Genomic DNA, 14362 nt, shown 5'->3' on the forward strand with positions numbered 1-14362 from the left:
ACTCTTCTAGTCAATTTGCAAGCTGTTTCTGAGAACAGAAAAGGCTTTAGAATATTAATAGTATTAGTAAACTGATTTTAAAATATTACTCAGCTCTGATTTGCCTTGAGTCATTTTCTAAGCTTTGATGCCACCTGCTGGTAAACCACTTTGGCAGACCTCACTAAGCAGGCCCAAGCACTTTGGTTAAAAATACCAGCTCATGTTCAAAACGACTAACTTTAGTGTTTTTAGACAGCACAAATCAAAAGCCTTTTTTCAAACGCCTTTCCCCGAAGACTTCCTTGAAACTACTCTACCCATAATGCACCTCAAACAGTAAACAGGAAACGTATGTTTTGCCGGTCGGCACGGTTGTGGCACCCGCTACTCCAGCACTGAGTGGCCCAAACACCGAAGCTGGTGGTTTACTGCTTATTTTGTATGTAGCTACATTTAATGCTAATCACAAGCCTAGCGCTGGAACACTAGTTAGCTTTTGTTTGCAGTGTAGCTAAGGTGCGACCCTCTGTGGAAATGGGTTGTGTGGGGGCGGTGCGATTTGTTTTTGTTTTTTTTACCGTTAGTCTGCTGGCCAACTTTAAGATGCTAAACGCTAAACACAACGAGCTGTATGAATACGTGACTATTTAAACCACAGTAATTAAGACGAAAGGCTCCTGTCGTGTTATGTTCTTGACAAATGCTAGCTAGAGTAGCTGAGCGGTTGCCAATAGAGACAGGAGGCGCTATGTGTGTTCATTTTATGCTGCTCTTAAACCCAGAGCTGCTAACAGTGACGATGAAATGATAAATAAATAAAAAATGGCAGTAAAAATGTATTCTGCTCGGTTCTGTTGCACTGTTAGCTTGATGACTACCCTTACACTGTAAACCCACCAGCACAGATTGAACATGGTAAGTCAAACTGTGCTCTCCCTCGACATTTTTTTTTGTATTTATTCATTGACGATGTAACGGGGTTTCATAATCTTCGAGGATCATTTCATTATCATTCACTTTTTTCATGATTATCTGCTAAATTAATAAACTTATTTTCACTGCTATTTTCAGGCTACAAAGCCGAAGGGGAAAGCCTCGAAAAGTAAGTTAAACTTGTGCTATTTGAATCCTACTAACTTTCCTTCTTTTTTTTAATTTTTAATTTTTTTTAAATAAACTTTCAGGAGTATCAAAAATAAGGCCTGGGGCCCAGAATCAATTCGACAAAAAAGTTTAAACGGTCTTGTACCAAGTAGTGATTTCCGATGTTTCTGTGTATTTGTTTTAATGTGTAATGTATTTGCTTATATTGAGTGTAGCTAACATGATTTATTAAGGGGTTATGTATATAAAATAAATAAAAACGCAGTGTCTTTATATAACTATTATTTTGTATTTGTTGCAATTTCTGCTCCTTTCTTGGCCAGATTACTCTTTAAAAAGACACTTTTAATGTCAGTGAGACTTAGCTGGATAAATAAAGGCTTCTATATAAGTTAGTTTGCCCAAAACTGATTGCAGCTTCTACCTTGTGACAGGAATGTTGTTTGTGGCTCCAAACGACTTGATAGCAATCATGAAAGATATGTTTGACAGACAACAAGTCATTTACAAGAGTTTAAAAATGATGAATCTCTTTTGGTACAACACTGACCCGCTGGGTGGCTTTGAACAATCTAAAGCACGGCATAAAATTAGACTTTTAACTGATTTACAGCTTGATAAAGACCTCTCCCATGGTCATTCATACTACACCAAAGTAATTAAGTAATATATAGACAATTAAATGGCAGAAAAGTTAAACTTTTGTACAGTGACAGTTAGGGGAGTTTCACTGGTCTGGTCCACTTTATATTAAAGTATGTTGTATCTGGCACACAATTACATCCTTGTCCCTCGTGATTGTACCTCAGCAAAACATTGACTGTAAAATGATAAAAGCCTATTTCTACATTAAAATATAACCCAGTGTGTGTCTGTCCTGCTGATCCAAAATCATTGGATCATGAGATGTCGTACCACGACAAATACAGATATAGGCAGCAGCAGTAGTATGCCTCTCCTGCACCTTGCTGAAGTTGACTGTATACCTCTGTTGCTTTTCTAAGGTTCATTCAGGGATGATTTGCTTGACAGCTTGCTTGATGATGACAGTAAGTGAGCGCAGTTGTGCTGTTTTATCAGAATTAGTGTCTATCTTTATGTTAAAGTGTGTCATAATATTTTCTTGAATTAATTTTCCAACTAGAGCAGCCAGTAAGGACGAAAGCATCACACGATGGACCTATGTATAGGTAAGTTAGAAGGAAGATTTGTGAATTGCAATGTGCCAGCTGTAAATTATTACTCCTCTTCATGTTCTGTTTTCTTTTCCTGCTCATCTGCTACTGATTATATCTTCAGCACGCTAGCACAGGAGATAAAAATGGATGGTGCGGACACTGAGGTATGTAGGATAATATGCAAACTGGGTCATATTCACCCCGTTTTTTTTTCCTTTTGTGTTTATTTTGTCTTTTTATATTTTCTTTTGTCCAAGGACTCGGATGTGTCAGCGGCTGATCCCAGCGACATACTCAAGAGCATGAAGGTGGGTCATTAATTGAGGTTGCGGCGGCAAAGATAAAGTTCACACTGCACGTTTCACTTTTCCTCTCTGTCCTCGTGCAGGACATGGACGACATGGACGCTGACCTCTTTGCATCAAAGAAGAAGCCCAGTTCGGCTCCCGCGCAAACAAAGCCACTTGTTAGCGAAGGACCAAAGAAAGACTCTGCTGTGCTCGAGAGTAATGCAAAACCAGAGGGAGCAGGTAATTCAGTGCAGAGTGTTCTCGCATAAATTACTTTCTCATTATTAGCTCCACATTATTACCAGCTTTGAAGTTTTACATTAATAGCAGCGATCAGAAAAAGGCTTTTGTCTGCCTTTGCTTCCCTCAGATGAACCCACCAAAGAGGGGAAGAAGCCGAACTCTGCACCTTTATCCTCAGCGCGGAGTTATAAGAAGTTCACCTTCTCTGGTAAGCGAGTCTCCCCCCTCCCTGTCGTGACATCCGCTTCCTTGACTGAGCTTTGTATAAATGAACATGGTGCAGATGTGTTGTTGACTTGCAGCTTTGCTTTGTTTCTCTCAAAATGTTGCTTTAACTCAGACAGTGGTGGTGAGGATGAAGGTGTTGCTCAGACTTCGTACGCTAAAGGTACATTAGTGTGGTTGATACGTGTTTAGTCCTGTACTTGCAGTTAAGTCACATCAGTGGGTGCTTGTGGGTAGTATTTAACAGTGGAGGTGTACACTGTAAAATGTTTGCTATTCCAAATCGAATCAACAAATCTGGAAGTATACGGAAGGAATTAGATTTGCATACGCTGACACCCAAGAACAATGATCCAACTAGCAGATGGAATTGCCCTTCAGTTATTCCAATATTATATCTATACATGTAAAGGGGCAAGTATAAATAATAATTTGAACTTGTGCCTATGGATAAAGCTCATATATCCAAACTTAATGTCACAAGTTCATCTGCTCTCTTTAATTCTCTCTGCCACTGAAGTTTGTGGTGTCGTCAGAAGTAAAATGTTGTTTTTGACGGTGACTATGAACTAAAGCATAGAACAAATTACAATTAAAGAGATTTTGCTCAACAATGTTCAAAAACTTTGAGTGAGCAATCGTCAGAGATTGTTGACAGACATGCAAAACACCTAAAACAACTGATTTCTGCAAAGAAAAAACTAGATTCTGTTTGATCTAGCTTGTGTACACTTACTTTTTTCACAACAGACTATTTATATTTGTATTTTGTTCAATAAATGGTAAATGGACATGATCAGAAATATTACTCAGGTTGACTGTGAGTTCGTGTGAACTGTAGCCTCAATTTCCTGTTCTTAGCTGACCGAAATCACACCCAGTATTGTCTTCTGCTGTAGCCCATGTGCTTCAAGGTTTGACAGGTTCACTCAGAGATGCTTTCTGCAAAACTGGGTTTTTCAAGTTATTTGAGTTAGTGTTGCCTTCTTATCAGCTCAAAGTAATCCGTGTGCTCTCATCTGATCTCTAGCATTAACTACTCTAGATTCAAAGTCACTTAAATCAGCTTTCTTTCCCATTCGGATACAAAGTTTGAACTTCAGCAGGCCATCTTGACAACATCTGCCTACCTCAATGCACTGCCATGTGATTGGCTGATTAAATATGTGTGTTAATGAGCAATTGAAACGTGTGCCTAACAAAGTGGCCACTAAGTGTATGTTTCACAACTGGGAAATGTGTCAGTTAATGAATCCAGTTCAACAAAGTACAGTTTCAAGTTATTGTATTGGTATAGCAGATAAAAATAATAATAATAAAGTAAGTATTTAAGTGTTTTATTGCCCTTTTACACTCTGGGGCCCAAATCCATTATTCATAATATAAAGACTCTTATTTTTTGCAGATCTAGACGACCCCCTGGATGATTTGCTTCCAGGTGACTCAAAGCCTGACTTGAAATCTAGCTTCTCCAAACCTGAAAAATCTGTGCCATCTCCTTCAGCATCTCCCATTCTAAAGAATGAAACGAGTAAGCCTTAAACTTACCAGGATCCTTTAGTTTCCTTTCTTTTTTTAAATAATTGCCAAATGCTGAAGGTTTGTGTTTTATTCTTTGTTGATCAGCTAAGGCAACAAAGAAAGGCGAGCTCACGTTTGAGGATGATAAGGATGACCTAATGGATACACTCGGATTTGACAGCAATAAAAACAATCCCAAGAAAAAAGAGACACCGCTTTGGTCTCCCAAGGAAAGGTAACAACTCTGTTTTCACTTTTTTTTTTCCCCTCTCACTCTCGTTGTTGTCCTTATTTATAGCACTCAAATGATGAATAATTACTGTGGTATTGCTTTGGGCTGCAGCTAAAAACATAACCAAACTCTGACTTTACAGACTTTACTAGCCTCAGTCTGGTTTGTTAGCCTAGCTGCTTTTGTGCGTCACCTCTGTTCCCTGTTGCTCTCAGAGCCGACGCCCCTCAGAGACCTCGTACCAGAATTGATGAGATTCTGGAGAGTTTCACGTCACCGCGTCTTCTGGAGCGACCACCAACGGGCGAGAGGAAGGACGAGCTTCAGTCTCAAGAAAAGCCGCAACAGGAGAAGACGTCTGCTGGGAGAGGTGATAGAGCACCATAGTTTTGTCCTTAACTTGGCTGTAATTAAATACTATCTTAAAAAAATGAAGTAGCTAATCGTTTTCCCAACTATCAGAGCCTCGTTTAGATGATGACCTCACATTTGGATCCTATCAGCCCACACTGGGATCCACTTCTGAAGGGCGTCAGTCTCGTAGACAGTCTGTCAGGTGTGCCCAGGTTTTGTTATTTACAGTTTGCTTCATGCCTACAGCTTTCAGCAGGACAGAAGTAATCTTTTTTTTCTTACGACCAGATTTTCTACTGAGGACATGAGTGTGTCTACGCCAGAAAAGAAGCCAAAGCCCACCACTCCCACATCTTCTCGACAACGCAACTCAGCTGACTGGCTGGGCCTCAAGACAGAAGATGAGCCGGTCTATCTAGAGGAGGGCATCGATAAGACAAAGAATCCAGCAGAGGCTTCAAAGAGCCCCTCGTCTCCTTTACTGGAAAGAAAGCCCTCATTCACTGGTAGCCATTCCACATCTGTTGCAAAAACACCAGAAGAGAGCTCAGCCCCCGCTGACAATACCATTAAACAGGCCAAGCCTGAGGTTTCTAAGACCCAGAGGAAAGAAGGGGATGATGAGGATGACTGGTTAGCTGGGGCACTGAGCAGGAGGAAAGCTCTGTCCGCGTTAAACACAGAGGCAAAACCATCCAAGCAGGAAGAGTCTTTCACTGACTTCAGTGTTAGGTACGGTGCAATTTGAAGACAATAACAGAAATGCTACAGAGACAGAAAGAGCATGTTCTCAGTAATGATTGATAACCTGATCTCATTTTTAGTAAACAAGTAACGTCACAAACTCCCAAAAGCAGAGAAGACACGCTTCCTTCAATCAAAGAAACGAGGTAAGGGGTTTGTTGTGTAAGTCCATTAAATCCATGTTAACGTTTTGGCCCTTTTTAAAAAAAAATGTTCCTTATATTTTATGTAGTGACACTTTTCCCGGACGCCTCGGTCCTGCTGCTCATTCCACGCCTGTCAGAGAAGAAAGGTCTAATCATGGTAGCTATCCTTCCATCTTATTAAAGTCACTGATTCAGATTGCCAGCAAATTTGCCCAATTTGCACATTTACAGCAGAAACCCTTTTGACCACTCCTCTCACACAATCATACTAGTTAATGTTAATCATTAGGCTGCTTCCCGTATACTTAAAAAAGCCATCTAATACCTAATCCTACCTTGTATCACATCATTTTAAAATAGAAATAAGTCATGAGCTCATATTTTTTCTAAACCGTGTCTTCCTTTTCTCATACTCTCTCCTTCTGTAGTTAACGAGTATACACCCACAGGCGAGTGTTACCTCCCCTCCACCTTAGCATCATCCCCACCAAACCCACTCCATCCATCAGCTCTTAGTTCGCCTTATCATTCAGTTTACTCTGCTAGCGATACTGATCCCTTGTTAGCCTCTGCTGTTAGCATTAGCCAGCCTCAGCTTCAGTCCAAACCCCACCACTTCCCATCCAGTACAAGATCCAAGGTGCTAACAGAGCCCACTCAGGCTTCAAATGAAACCTTGCAACAACTGCCTTTGCCCAGCCCCCTGTCTGCTGCACTGCCCGGCACAATGTGGTGTAGGTAATCTCAGGGAAACGAGTCAGTTCACTAAAATACCATCAGATTTCTCTCCAGTGCCTTAATATCAGATGTAACGCCTCGGTGTGGTTGTTACTCATGTTTTTTTTTTTTTTTTCCTGCAGATCCGCAGCAAAATGCAACGCTAAACACATCAGCTGCTTTCCCACAACAGGTACTGTTACCTTCATGCATCAAGGCTGACATAATTGTAATAGATATGTTTTACCTCCACCAAGGAGGTGATGTTTTTGGCACTGCTTCTGCGTGTACTTGTCCTTCTGCCTGTCTGTGAACACGAAAAAATGGAGAAAAAGTCTTATAACTTAGAATCTATGATTCCTAAAAGTGCAGTGTGTATTGTCAGCATATAGAAAATGCTGTATAAAGAGTTAAAATAAGTCACTGTTGACCTTTACGTCATAATCTCAAATTATTCATGTCCAGTTAACTGCAAATCAATACCTATTATCCATTACCTACGCCTACATAACAAACGCCTGCAGTTTGTAGAGCAGTAAAAACAAGTGCAAACCTCTTTAAGTACGTTTAAAAAGAACAAAGAAAACAAAATGAGCGCAGAGGAACTACAACACCGTTCCCTTTGAAGTAAATACCACCCAAAGACAGGTTTGTAGTCTCTGAGTTTTTCTTGTTGTCGTTTTTAATGCTTTCTTCTTTGGAACAGGCATCATTTTCAGCCGACAGTCTGCAGCAGCTGCTTCTCCAAAACCAGGTAAGGACCTCCTCACTTCCAAAGACCTACTAATGGATGTAATCACCAGATTCATCCTTTGGTTTGTTTTTAATTTGGCTACTTTTTTTCAAAGCTGATGCAGACTCAGTTGCTGGGCCTAGGCGGTGTGGTTGATGCGGGACTCCTGCGGCGACTTAAAGAAAAAGAACAACCTGCAGACTATCAAGCTTTACAGGCCCGCATCATCCAGTTGGAGGGACAGGTATGTCCTCATGTGGTGACAAGAAGGATGTGAGGTGTGATGGGGGGAGCATCGTTACTGCATTTTTTATTTTTATTTTTTATTTTTTTTTATCTTTAAAGTTTATCGTGTCATCATTCAGGTCAAGACTTTGCAGCTGGAGCGAGACCAAAGCCAAATGATACTGGAGAGCATGCAGCAGCGGCACAAACAGGATATGGAGCTCCTGGAGAACGCACACAAGTAGTCCATTCCTAGACCACATCAATTTATCAATTCAGTTTAGCACATGAAACTGTGGAAGTCTTCTACATACATGTGTCTGTAACCCAAGTCTCTCTGTGTATTTTCAGAGGTCGTGTGAAACTGCTCGAGGATTCGGTTGCCCAGCGGGAGACTCAAGCGCGACATGAGTGCGAAGACCTGATGGAACGCCTGGCAACGGTAACGCGAGCGGCTGAGAAGGAACGCTCAGAGCTTCAGGCTCAGTACCAGCGGAAAATGGCCCAGGCCCAGCAGGAAAGAGACTGTGAGGTGGAGAGACTCAGAGACCTTCAGAGGTAAACGTAGGAAAACCTGTTTTATGGCAGCAGGTTGAAATGAAATGAAAGCAAGAACAAATTTTCTACAGTTAGCGACAAATTTACTGGCTGTGAAGTTGTAGTTTCAAAAGACAACACCATAGGAAAGAAAGAAAAGAAAACCAGCCTTCTTTGCTTTATTGAAATTGGTTTGGGTTTTGGGATTTACTCAACTAAATTATCCAGATAACTCAGTGAAATAACTCAATAAGTCTCCAAATATTTAGTTTTTTATCGCAAATAGATGACTTTATGGTTTAGTGTATATTTGTTGCATTGCTGCTCAGAAAATCTATCTTGGAGATGAAGAGAGACTATGAGGATCAGATCCACAGGCTGAAGAGGCTAAAGGAAGAAGAGATCGATGCTGTTACAAGCGCAACATCTCAGACCAGGTAAGAAAATTCCCAAAAAGTCTAATTGACAGTCACATATTTAATGTTTTTGCTTCTTTTTCTTTTGTGCACGATATCAGCGCCAGTGCTGATACATGTAGCAAGCTTTTCGTGTATAAAAAGTTTTAATTCCACCGCCTTTGTCCAGGTCCGTGGCAGGGGTGATTGAAAGGATGGAGCAGTTCTCCTCACGGCTTGGAGAGCTTTCCTCTCGGGTGGAGAGCACGCACGAACACACCGCTCACGGCCTGGAGCAGGAGGCACGGCACAGAGACGAGCAGCTTCGAAGTATTTTACACACACACACACACGCGTGTGTACTTTGTACAAAATGGGTCAAGATGCAGATTGTCCGAGAACACGATGGCTTAATGTCATTCTGTGTGTGTGTGCGTGTGTGTGTGTGCGTGTGTGTGCGTTTTAGCAATGCAGGGTCATCTGGCCCAGCAGCAGAAAGCCATGGCAGAGGAGAAAGCGTACCTGAAGGACATTATTTCCAGGATGGACACTCAGCTTAAAGAGCAGCAGAGACAGCTTGAGAAGGTGATTATGAGAAATGACAGTAACAGACCAAGATCATAAACCAGGACCTGCTGCAGTAGTGCATCAACGAAAAATGTCATACTTTAGATTTCTAAACATTCTCTTTGCATATTAAGAAATATTGCAGTATCATTTTTACCTCACATCAAGAGTCAACTAAGTATTTGGAATTTGTAGAATTATGGCCGAGCGCTTGATGAACCAGTAAGACTAAACATGGGCGAACGAACAAAAGCGTGGTTCATGTTTAATTGAAATCATAACATTAGAAGTAGCTGCGCAGACTGAGAAGAACAAAAAGACAGAAGATGGTCGTCCTGCGTCTGCAGAGCCTCACACAGACAGAAAGTATGCACCAGACGTGCTTCCCAACCGCACTGAGCTGATCTCCGAACTGCCAGAAGCCTCACATCCAAAAAAAACTGCTTTTAATGCTGAAGAAATAAAGCCCAAAGCTCATTTTGATGTACGATGTTGACAAAAAACATGCAACCACAGTCATAAACAGTGGTCTTCTGTCCTTTGGCAGGTTCTCTAAGATGCTCAGAGCATCCTACTTATTCATTTTTAAGCTATATTTTATAAGTGTGAGGAAAACAGCTAAAAAACCACCTATAATATAAACTGACCTTCTTCTCATTAAAGACTGAAGATGCCATTTAATTTTGCGTGCTTTAGGAGCGCTGGAAGATGACAGCAGAGCAGGCCAAAGCCGAGTCGACCCAAAGAAGCCTGGAGGAAGAGCGGTGTGTCCTCACCACGCAGATCAGCGTGGAGCGAGAGGAGCTGGAGAGAGCCAAGGTGAGGCCAACGAACATCTGCAGCAGCAGCGCAGGTGTTTTGCACCAACTTGCCGCAGCTTGACCGCCACTTGCTTCTTTGGCCTTTTCTGTGTTTTCAGAGCGCGTTACTGGAGGAGCAGAAGTCAGTGATGCAGCACTGCGCGGATGAGAGGAGGAAGCTGGCGGCCGAGTGGGCACTCTTCCACGCCCAGGAGAAGCAGAGGCATGAGAGGGCTGAGCGTGAGGTCAGCAGTCTGTTGGAGAAGAGGGAGGGCTCCATCATAAGTCTGGCACAGGTGAGCTTGAGCTTAGGTCAGCTCTTTAGCCCACACAAGTCGTGAAAAGGCACAAAAAATGTAAAAACCTTTTGTAGGAGCAAGCTGACTTGAAGCTTCGCACGGCCGAGCTGAAACAGAAGGAACTTGCTGTGGCACGGGAGCGAGAGGCTCTGGAAGAACTTAGAGAAGAGCTGGACAGAGAGAAAGAAAGACTAAGCAGCACGGCCCTGAGACTCAAAACACGAGCCCAGGAGGTCGAGGCATTCAGCAAGGTAATTTCACACTACACCGATCCCTGTGTGTAGTGTGTTGGACATGTTTTTTGTCCAGCGTGTGTTCATATTTTCCCTACACCGTGTTCTTCACAGCTCGCGGCAGAGAAGTATGAGGAGGGGGAACGAGCGTTGCAGGAGGCGAAACGATTGGAGGCGGAGCACGAGGCGCGACTGAGAAATATTCACACCCAAACAGAGCACCTGAGGCAACAGGAGCAACGGATTTTAAAGGTATGTGTGTCACTTTATGAAGCACATAAATGAATGAATGTGGTGGTTATCTTAACACTTGTTGTTACAGGAGCAAATACGATTAAGTCACCTGCATAAGGATACACAGAGGCTGGGGCAAAACCCTCCTCTTACACCTCTACCACAAATTATTGCCCCCGTTTTACCAGGTGAGGCTGAATGTTGGTCTTCTCTACTAGCTTAAAGTAACACATTTTCTGTGATCTCTAATTGGCCTTTGTTACTGTCCCTACAGACTCAGTTTCAGAGCTGCCTGCAACCCTAAATGTTCCTCCTCCAGTTTCATTTACCAGCTCTCAGTCTATGGCACTTCAGGCCAATCTGGCTCTGTGGAGATATACTGCAGAAAAGGTGAGCACATTTTTAGTTGCAAATGTCAACTATCACTAAAACAGAATTGACAAACAGCAGCTCACATGCTCTATTTTTCCTTACATGTGAAATTTTTACCCTTATTTGATCCTAAATTAAGACACAGGTCTGATTGTTTGTGGATGTTTTTGGATGAAGTCTATTTCAGTGAAGCCAAACACATCTTCTTCCCACCACCCTGGCTCCAATTCCACATTCACCTCTGTGCAGAAGTAGCAGCCAATGTGTGTGACTGAGTAATTGGCCCAAAACCTGCCCAAAGAAATTGCACATCATAGACTTCATGGCCTCTGTTTATTTCTGTACAGCAGCGTGCTATACTTACATTTTTAATGTTCCTTGGGGTGGCTGTGGCTCAGCAGGGTAGAGCAGGTTGTCTTTTAATTGGAAGGTTGTTGGTTTGATCCCTGACTGCTCCAGGCAGCATGACAAAGTACCCTTGGGGCTCAGGTAGAGTAGAAAACCAGTCTGTTTACCACTCTTTTGAACACAAACGTCTGCTCTGGCCAAACAAAATCAGAATGGGCAGCGACGTTTGGAAGGTTAAAACCAGCCCAATGCTTTCCTATTTCCATATTTATCAATTTACTGACCTAAAATTAAGAAACCTTCAAAAAAGTGGGACTGTTCTATAAGGAGAGTTCAGCGTATCTCTCCATTATCTGGGTCCCCTTACCCCAACATGTGCAATTGGGATAAATAGTCATGCAAAGCTGGTTATCAACCCAGGGTTTCACATGGAAAGGGTGGCATTGAGCATCTGACCAATAGAACCCTGGAGTCACCAGGACAGTACAGGCCTCAGTAGCAAAGACAGCAATTTTCACATTTAAGAAACCTATTAATCCATTTAGTTTTAAATTTATCCTAGACAAACTGAAAGAATATATAAACCAGTACAGTCTATTTAAGATTTTAATAACAAGTCTTCAGTTATTCATTGCATTGAGGTTTGTTCATATCTTTTATTTTGGTAACTGTTGCTAAACTGTTGGTGGGAAAAATGGAACCACAGCAAACAATCCAAAAGAAATGACGTCAGATAAACACAAGTGTTATGATCCAGTACAGGCTTTTATTGCACTTTGGAAACTCAGTCAACATGAGGCATCACAGTGCACACAGCTTTTTAATACAATCACTATTTGGCCAGCAATGCTTGAAATCATTTGTCAAGAATTCAAGTGTTCAGATTTTTGACTGACTGGATTTTGTTTTTCTGCCCCCAACAGGACCGTGAATACCTACAAGAGGAGCAGTTCTTTCTAGAAAATCTGAAAAAGAAATCTTACAGATCTTTCAGCACAGATTGACCAACACATGCTGGGCTTTCCTCCCAGCACATATGGAATCACGTTACTTTCTATACTTCAATTTTATAACTCGTAGTTTTATTAAAAAACACGTTTCTGATCCAACATGGTTTTCATCTTTCATAAAGACAAATACTGAATTTAATAGTCTCCTCTGGCATCACACTTGAGGTTGGTATTCCGTCCTTCCACAGCAGCTCAATCTGCAAGTTAGAAAATAAAATAATAAATAAGACCGTAACACTAAATTACAACATGATCAATATAATATTCAAGAAAAACTTTGCTATAAAAACATCAGCAGTCAAGCCTCAGGTTACCATGACTCCACACTTGAGTTCAGACAGGGATAACTTGTATCATCACTGGCTTGACTTTAAAAATCACAACTCTTGCATGATTTACCTGCTCAGGACCTGCTGTCTTCAAGCCCAGAAAATCTTCATCCTTTCTTCTGCTGCTACAGCACCTGTACCAGGAAACAACACGTGGATGACCGAGTGCTCAGATCACACAAGCTGAAAGCAAAGAGCTTTGCAGATTCTCAGAACAGCTTTCTATCGTCAGTTATCGCATCAGACGGCACTTCCTATGCAGCAGTTTTCATCACTGAAAAAGTGGCAACAGAGATCACAAGATCCAGTGCAATACAAACCTTTTGACTGTGGTTCCTTCCTTAGGCACTCAGTGGAAAGGAGAACAGATGAGCCACGAATCTGCAAAAAAAACACGTCATCAGTGAGGATCCATCAGCAGCATGTGGGTTTCACAAATAAACACAGCAGCTCAGATACCATGGCTTTCCACAAGGTTTTGTTCTCTCGGACAGGGATAACAAGTTCATCATGTGTACTGCACTGACACAAATGCATACAACTGTTAACCAGTTTTACCTTTAATCAGGAAATGAAACTTCGCCCTGTTGCAGGCAGACAAATGAATCCCTCTGCATCATCCAAACCTGTATAAGAAGTTAAATCAGTGATTGGCTGTAACGTGACACAAGCAACATAACATGGTTCGTCAAAAACGTAAATAATCAAACTTATCGTGCTTCTATTCTACGTGCCAGTAAACATGATGCATGTTTCCTTACTTAACCCTTGTGTCATCCTTTAAAAAACTTACGTTGATCACCCTGGGGACCAAAAAGGGCCCAGTATGACACAAGGGTTAAACGAAACGCTCATTCTACCACTTTCTGAGTCCTCGACTGCGTGGACTCACTGCACGTGTTCACCCGGATAAAGAGCAGCTAACAGCTAGCACACGCGCACAATTAAAACTTCCACATATTGAGGTCTCATTAAAAGCTCCTCAAAGTCTCACCTGCTCACGGTGGGTCACCAGCAGCAACCTCAACATGTATACATGAATATAATTTAACAAAAATGAACTGCATGGCGAGAGTCAAGAAAGCTGCTTGCGCGTATCTACCGCCTGGAGAAGAAGACCGGAAATCTCGCGTGATAACGATTTTATGTGTCGTACGCGTCACATGCCACGTGACCGTGATTGGGTGTGGTTGAAAAGTTGTTTTTTTTTCATTGTTTCTCGCTAAAAATGTGTAACAACCCAATTACCATCCATGGTTATTAATAATAATAACAACAACAATAATATTAATAAAGCTAAAAACTAGCTGGTGATATTGTGGTCCGCTTACGGTTACTGTGTAAAACGAGGTCATGTGATCACATTGTCTAATGTTCTATATTTTTGAACTTTAAAACATTTAGTTGCTATTTATTGTCGCAGATTCTTATCAATAATACTAATAGAAATAAAGTAATAAATGATGTTTGGGTATAGATTTAGATGACCAGCAGTATAAAGCTGGTTAAATGAGCGAGTTACTCGTCATAAATAGTTTACTGGA

The 14362-nt window shown here is 41.6% G+C and overlaps 1 protein-coding gene and 1 long non-coding RNA gene across 4 annotated transcripts; one reads left to right on the top strand and one right to left on the bottom strand.

Moving 5' to 3' along the window:
• The first annotated feature begins 307 nt into the window (after positions 1 to 307).
• On the top strand, positions 308 to 12588 carry fbf1 (Fas binding factor 1). Of its 3 annotated transcripts, XM_082529019.1 has the most exons (32): positions 324 to 421; positions 849 to 897; positions 1054 to 1084; positions 2091 to 2135; positions 2231 to 2276; positions 2386 to 2428; positions 2522 to 2572; positions 2653 to 2794; positions 2925 to 3005; positions 3138 to 3185; positions 4428 to 4553; positions 4649 to 4778; positions 4991 to 5145; positions 5238 to 5331; positions 5418 to 5861; positions 5954 to 6019; positions 6106 to 6176; positions 6880 to 6929; positions 7443 to 7490; positions 7585 to 7713; positions 7835 to 7935; positions 8046 to 8252; positions 8561 to 8668; positions 8817 to 8956; positions 9093 to 9211; positions 9890 to 10012; positions 10113 to 10289; positions 10367 to 10543; positions 10640 to 10777; positions 10848 to 10947; positions 11034 to 11149; positions 12403 to 12588. In XM_082529019.1, exons 2-32 carry the CDS (start codon positions 895 to 897, stop codon positions 12481 to 12483), a joined length of 3390 nt encoding a protein of 1129 aa, XP_082385145.1. In that variant the 5' UTR covers positions 324 to 421; positions 849 to 894; the 3' UTR covers positions 12484 to 12588. The 3 variants fall into 3 exon arrangements, with proteins under 3 accessions (XP_082385146.1, XP_082385145.1, XP_082385147.1); XM_082529021.1 differs by lacking the exon at positions 849 to 897 and having other exon boundaries at positions 386 to 421; positions 2236 to 2276; XM_082529020.1 differs by lacking the exon at positions 3138 to 3185 and having other exon boundaries at positions 308 to 897.
• LOC309704080 lies at positions 12226 to 13948 on the bottom strand. The gene is made up of 5 exons (XR_014276149.1): positions 13813 to 13948; positions 13377 to 13444; positions 13139 to 13199; positions 12889 to 12952; positions 12226 to 12686 (listed from the first exon to the last, which is right to left on the bottom strand). It is a non-coding gene; the product is annotated as an uncharacterized lncRNA (long non-coding RNA).
• Between the last annotated feature and the right edge of the window lie 414 nt (positions 13949 to 14362).

Source organism: Aulonocara stuartgranti (genome assembly GCF_965226115.1).
Source record: "Aulonocara stuartgranti genome assembly, chromosome: 4".
In the NCBI taxonomy this organism is placed as follows: Eukaryota; Metazoa; Chordata; class Actinopteri; order Cichliformes; family Cichlidae; genus Aulonocara; species Aulonocara stuartgranti.

What these genes read in the sequence shown, in the direction of transcription:
- fbf1 (XM_082529019.1), top strand. An exon ending in TGCAAAACCAGAGGGAGCAG is followed by an intron (nt 2,795 to 2,924) that starts GTAATTCAGTGC and finishes TGCTTCCCTCAG; the next exon opens with ATGAACCCACCAAAGAGGGG. An exon ending in TTCACTGACTTCAGTGTTAG is followed by an intron (nt 5,862 to 5,953) that starts GTACGGTGCAAT and finishes TCTCATTTTTAG; the next exon opens with TAAACAAGTAACGTCACAAA.